General features: G+C 33.3%; 1 protein-coding gene across 1 annotated transcript; it reads right to left on the reverse strand.

Annotated features, from left to right (window-relative positions):
• Window positions 1-597: 597 nt before the first annotated feature.
• On the reverse strand, window positions 598-2,629 carry LOC105113502 (probable WRKY transcription factor 28). Its single transcript, XM_011009700.1, has 3 exons — window positions 1,968-2,629; window positions 1,638-1,778; window positions 598-1,313 (listed from the first exon to the last, which is right to left on the reverse strand). Exons 1-3 carry the CDS (start codon window positions 2,393-2,395, stop codon window positions 944-946), a joined length of 939 nt encoding a protein of 312 aa, XP_011008002.1. The 5' UTR covers window positions 2,396-2,629; the 3' UTR covers window positions 598-943.
• Window positions 2,630-4,992: the final 2,363 nt, after the last annotated feature.

Consider the following 4,992-nt stretch of genomic DNA (forward strand, 5'->3'; position numbering starts at 1 on the left):
CATGTCATTATATTCATGCCTTTATATGTTATAACTATCTAATAGTTACAACTTAGTCACAATAAAATGTCTTGGAAACAAAGCATATATGGTAAGTGTAGACCCATGCTAGAATGATATATAGACAATTAAGGTGGCAAATGGTTTGACATGTTATAAATACAAATATATAACTAGATGATACACATATATAAACATAAAAGATACCTAAAATATTTTAAGATTATTGTTCCCCAATTGAATATATATATATATATATATATATATATATATATACTTGTATTTATAACATGTCAAACCATTTTGATAGTTTATTTTTTTTTCTCAAATAAATTGTTTATTTAAACCTACACAATTCTTGTTTTAAACATGCACAAACTTTACTTTAAACACAATTTTCCCTTCACCTAATATCTAACAAAAAGCAGTGCCGCTGGATAGAAAATTGCGGCAATATGTATCCCATCAATACATTCACATTAACACTAGCATGATTTATGTTGAATTATAATTAACTCTCTAGAAAACGACATCCCATCAATACATCAACATGATTTATGCATTAAAATAGAATTGATATATAATAGAAGAAGAAGAAGAAGAAGAAGAAATTGTTTCATTCTCAAATGAAAAAAATTACACCTCCATACAATAATAAAAGGAGAAAAAGGGAGCAATAATGGACTACATTTGGAGTATAATAAACTTGCAATCCTCCTACCGCCGGGTTTTTGAAAAACCACTGCTACGTACCGACCTAGCTTTAGACTCACGACCTTCCTGGATTATGAAAGCATTTCCCAATATTGTAGCAAAATTCACCTTTAATCCAAGGGAAGCATGTCCACTTCAGAATTAAGATATAAAGAAGAAAAGAAGTATTACCTAACAAGTCAGGAAGGTAAAATTATTAAAAGCATATGTACACTGAGAGAGACCCTTCTCATGGCTCGTGTCCAAGGAAAATCGAAGGGACAATGTCTTGCAAAAGTCCATAGTCTGGAACTTGGTACTGCTGGTGCACGTGCTGATTAACGTTTTGTGGATAAGCCCCCATGTTCTGGTTGTTCATAGCAGCTGGGATTTGAACAAAGTTATACCCTTGATGATGAGGGAAGCTCGGCCCACTCGCCATGGGCGCAGGTGCCAGCATTGAATGTGAAAACATAGCCGAAGCACTTCCTCTAAGTGTTGTTGGAATTGGATGGTTGTGTTGGCCCTCGTATGTTGTAATCACGATTGATGGATCCTGGAATGACCTCTCCACACGTTTTTTCACAGTGCATTTCTGAGTAGTGCACCGGTAATAGCTCCTGGTAAAAATGTAAATAATTAATATTTACTGTTCTGTTCATCTTATCATGAATTACCTTCAAGATTTACCCTTCTGTCGCTAATTAATACTCCTAATTTATTTTTAAGAAATTGAAGCTGGAAAAAGAAAAATAGTGGAAGCGATGAAAGGATTGATGATGTTGTACCCTTTATTTTTCTTTGACCTTAATTTCGGCAATCATCAATAAGAGCAAAAACGTTTTGTCAACGCATGCAAAATACATAGTGTCTATATGTTGGTGTCTGATAAAAACCAGTGCTTCTTGATTTTCTGTGCAAGAGAGTAGCTAGGGCATGCATACCTTGGATATGGACTATTCTTGACAGCCTTCTGTCCATACTTTCTCCATCTATATCCATCTTCTAGATGATCGACCTCGCTCTTGGTCATGAAGGCAAATCGTGGCTCTTTTTGCCTTTTCTCTGCTTTCTTCTTTGCCTTGCTGCTCACATATATAAATGAATTACACCATGTTTAATTCAAGAATATTGTCAGAATTACGAAAGTAGCATAGATCAATTCATATATATATGATTTTTTAATTCAAGAATATTGTCAGAATTACGCAAGTAGCACAGATCAATTCATATATATATATATGATATTGAGGATTACATGAACAGAAACTTACTCTTTCTTGTCAGAGTTTTCTCCTCCATCCTCTGGCTTTTCCGTTTGTGTCTCTTTCTTGGTCTTCCCTGAGTCTTCATCACAACCAGCCTCGCTCGAGGAGAAAGAGACTGAAGAATTAGGGGTGGCTGGAACTTGATCAGTACTATTCCCACCATCTAAATCTCTAGCTTCCACTGGCTTTGAGTTTTCTTCTATGGAAGAGAACACTTCAGATGAAGAAGGTGACAGGCCAAAGGCTTTCGCAAGTGAATTGTAGTCCACGGACCCATGCAAGCACTCCGTCAAGCTCATGTACGACGATGGATCAAGCCCTTGGCCGGGACTCCTGTTATAAGTTGATGAACCAAGAATGGAAGGAGGCTTGACATCAAGATGATCCTCTTGGAATGGAGTGTGATAGTAAAAGTCTCTGCGCTCATTAGACATAGATAAGGAGGAGGAGGAGGAGGAGGAGGAGGAGGAGAGGGGGAGATGGGGGGTTCGGTTTTTAGGTCTTGGTTGTGCGTTAAGACTTTTGGCTTATTTTCATTTACTTGTACAAAGAGCCTGCGAGTTTGAAGGAGACTTGCCAATGGCTTTTTATAAAGAAAGGTTGACAAAAGTACCTCCGATCACAAGGGCAAAAGTGCCCTCTCATATGGAGACATTTTCCGCAACCGTCCCGCCCTCTTCTGTCAATTTACACCTTATTCCCGGCCTGCCTCCATGATTACGTTTCTAACTATTATAATCTTTTCGTTTTCAGTTATAAGAAAAAATAAATAAATAAATAAATATATTTCCCAGGTCTTCAAAGTTTTCTCAACAATAATATTAAATTTCTAATCATTTAACTACTCCATACACCGGATAATATTATTGGTGCAAGATGGCTAAGTAATTAATGGAAAGGGTTATTTATTGATTAAATAATTAAGCTGTATATTAATTAAGAAAATAATCTCAATTTTTTTTTTATCAGTGCATCTAGAAGCAAGAACCCTTCTCATAACGATTTCTTCTTCAGAAAATAAAAATCTAGTGTAATATCATCCTCTTGGATATATAGCACAAGTAGTCAATGTGTGCAACGCAAGATTCACTATGCATATCTCTATTTATTATAAGAGATTATTCTGTAATCTCTTAATTTCTATGATTAATTAATTAATTAATGTGAAGCAGCTTTAATTGTATACATAAAAAATGCAATCAACTAAGACTCAACTCTATGTTTAAATACTCTTATTCTTTTTAGAAAACGCAAATCTGTCACCTACCAACAACAAGATATTTCTTGAACTATATAATAACGAAATATTATTCAATGAGTCTTATAATATAGTAAATTAGAATTAAGTTCATCTTTCTAGACAAATCATTTATGATCCATGAATTTAATTCTTCATTCGAACATTAGAGCCACGAAAGAGCATCCATATCTTAGCCAGCAAAACTTCATGGATTAACCCAATGATTATTTTAGTTTGTACAGATTTACTTTTTTTTATATATATATATATATGTTGTTGAGAATAAGTAGAGTTAAATGTTTTGAAAATTAAATAGAAGGTATTTAATTAACAGTAATAAATAGCTCTTGATATATATGATCTAGAATATAAAATAAACCCATTTAGTTTTTTATTTAAATGAGAATATATACAGAATTTATGTACTAAAAAAATCACTTGTATTATATTTAACTCAGACAAAACTCGTATTAAATACTGTGAAATTAGCATCTAAAATAATAATTAATCAGGATGCTAATTTTCTAACTTGAAAGTTACAAGAATCCCATGACTTTATATTATTTCTAAAAGTCAGATCCATTAATATGATCCACTCAAACCATATAATATACATCCCGGCTTTGAATTAACTATATAAAAACACCATTATATATAAATACTAGTAATTAAAAAATGTGGATGAGAAAGAAATTGTACGTAAGGGAGAGAGCCAATGTGGTCCTTTAACCGGGTTTTTTAAAATATTAATTTTTTATGTTTTTTAATTGTTTTATTTTAGTATATTGATATTAAAAATAAATTTTAAAAAATAAAAAAATATTTTTTAAATATATATTAAAATAAAAAAGAAACACATATTCAAAAGTAATCATTATACTCTATTAAACAACTCTAAATTTGTCGAGTAAGAAAATTAAGGATAAGTCAGCGAAGACTACAAAATAATATATAGAAAGAAATAAAGAAAAAATGAGAGAAGGGTCAGTCAGGCACGAGGTCAGACTTCAGAGAGAGAGAGTCTGTGTGCTTTTGGTTTCTTTCTGGTCAAACATTCAAACTTCACTGTTTGTTTTGTTTTAATTGATTAAAAATAGAAAAGAGATACGGGAATATCAGGCTTACACGTGTTTGATACTGGCACCGGCATTTTGATCCTAGCCGACATTACCCCTGGCACGTGGGACTCCCTCAGTCGCTTTCTTTCTTTCCCTCCTTTCGTGCTGATGGGACCGTCATCATCTTCCTCACGCAAGCTGCGAGAGGCGAGGTGTTTTTTTTTTTTTACTGGATGCAGCCCGTGTACTTTACAGGGTATTTGAGAGAAAGGTCATATTTTTATTATTTTTAATATTAATATATTAAAGCAATTTAAAAGTATAAAAAAATAATTTTTTTAAAAAATCAAAATTTAGGAAAACATCGTTTTGGAGCTGTTGGATGATTAGCCAGCAAAGAAAAGGACAGAAGCAAAATGAGAACTGGATTTGAAGGAGAAAAATGGGAGTTTGTTCTTGTGCGCGTGGTGTGAAAATAAGGGTTCTTATTTCCTTTCAACGAGCCGACACAAACATGTATAAGAAACAAAATTGGTTCTTTCTCTAGCTCTGTCAGCCCAGAGAGATAGGGAGAGCAACACGGGGGAGAAAAGATTAAAAAAAAAATTGTTTTTTTCTTTTTTTTTCTTTGGATTTCACACAGCAGAGAAGAGAGGAAGCATCTCTGGTACACAAAATTATAAAAGTTTCTCTAAGGTTGATTCTCGGACACTAAAGTCACATAAAATTGTGG

Source organism: Populus euphratica, unplaced genomic scaffold (genome assembly GCF_000495115.2).
Source record: "Populus euphratica unplaced genomic scaffold, PopEup_1.0 scaffold424.1, whole genome shotgun sequence".
In the NCBI taxonomy this organism is placed as follows: domain Eukaryota; kingdom Viridiplantae; phylum Streptophyta; class Magnoliopsida; order Malpighiales; family Salicaceae; genus Populus; species Populus euphratica.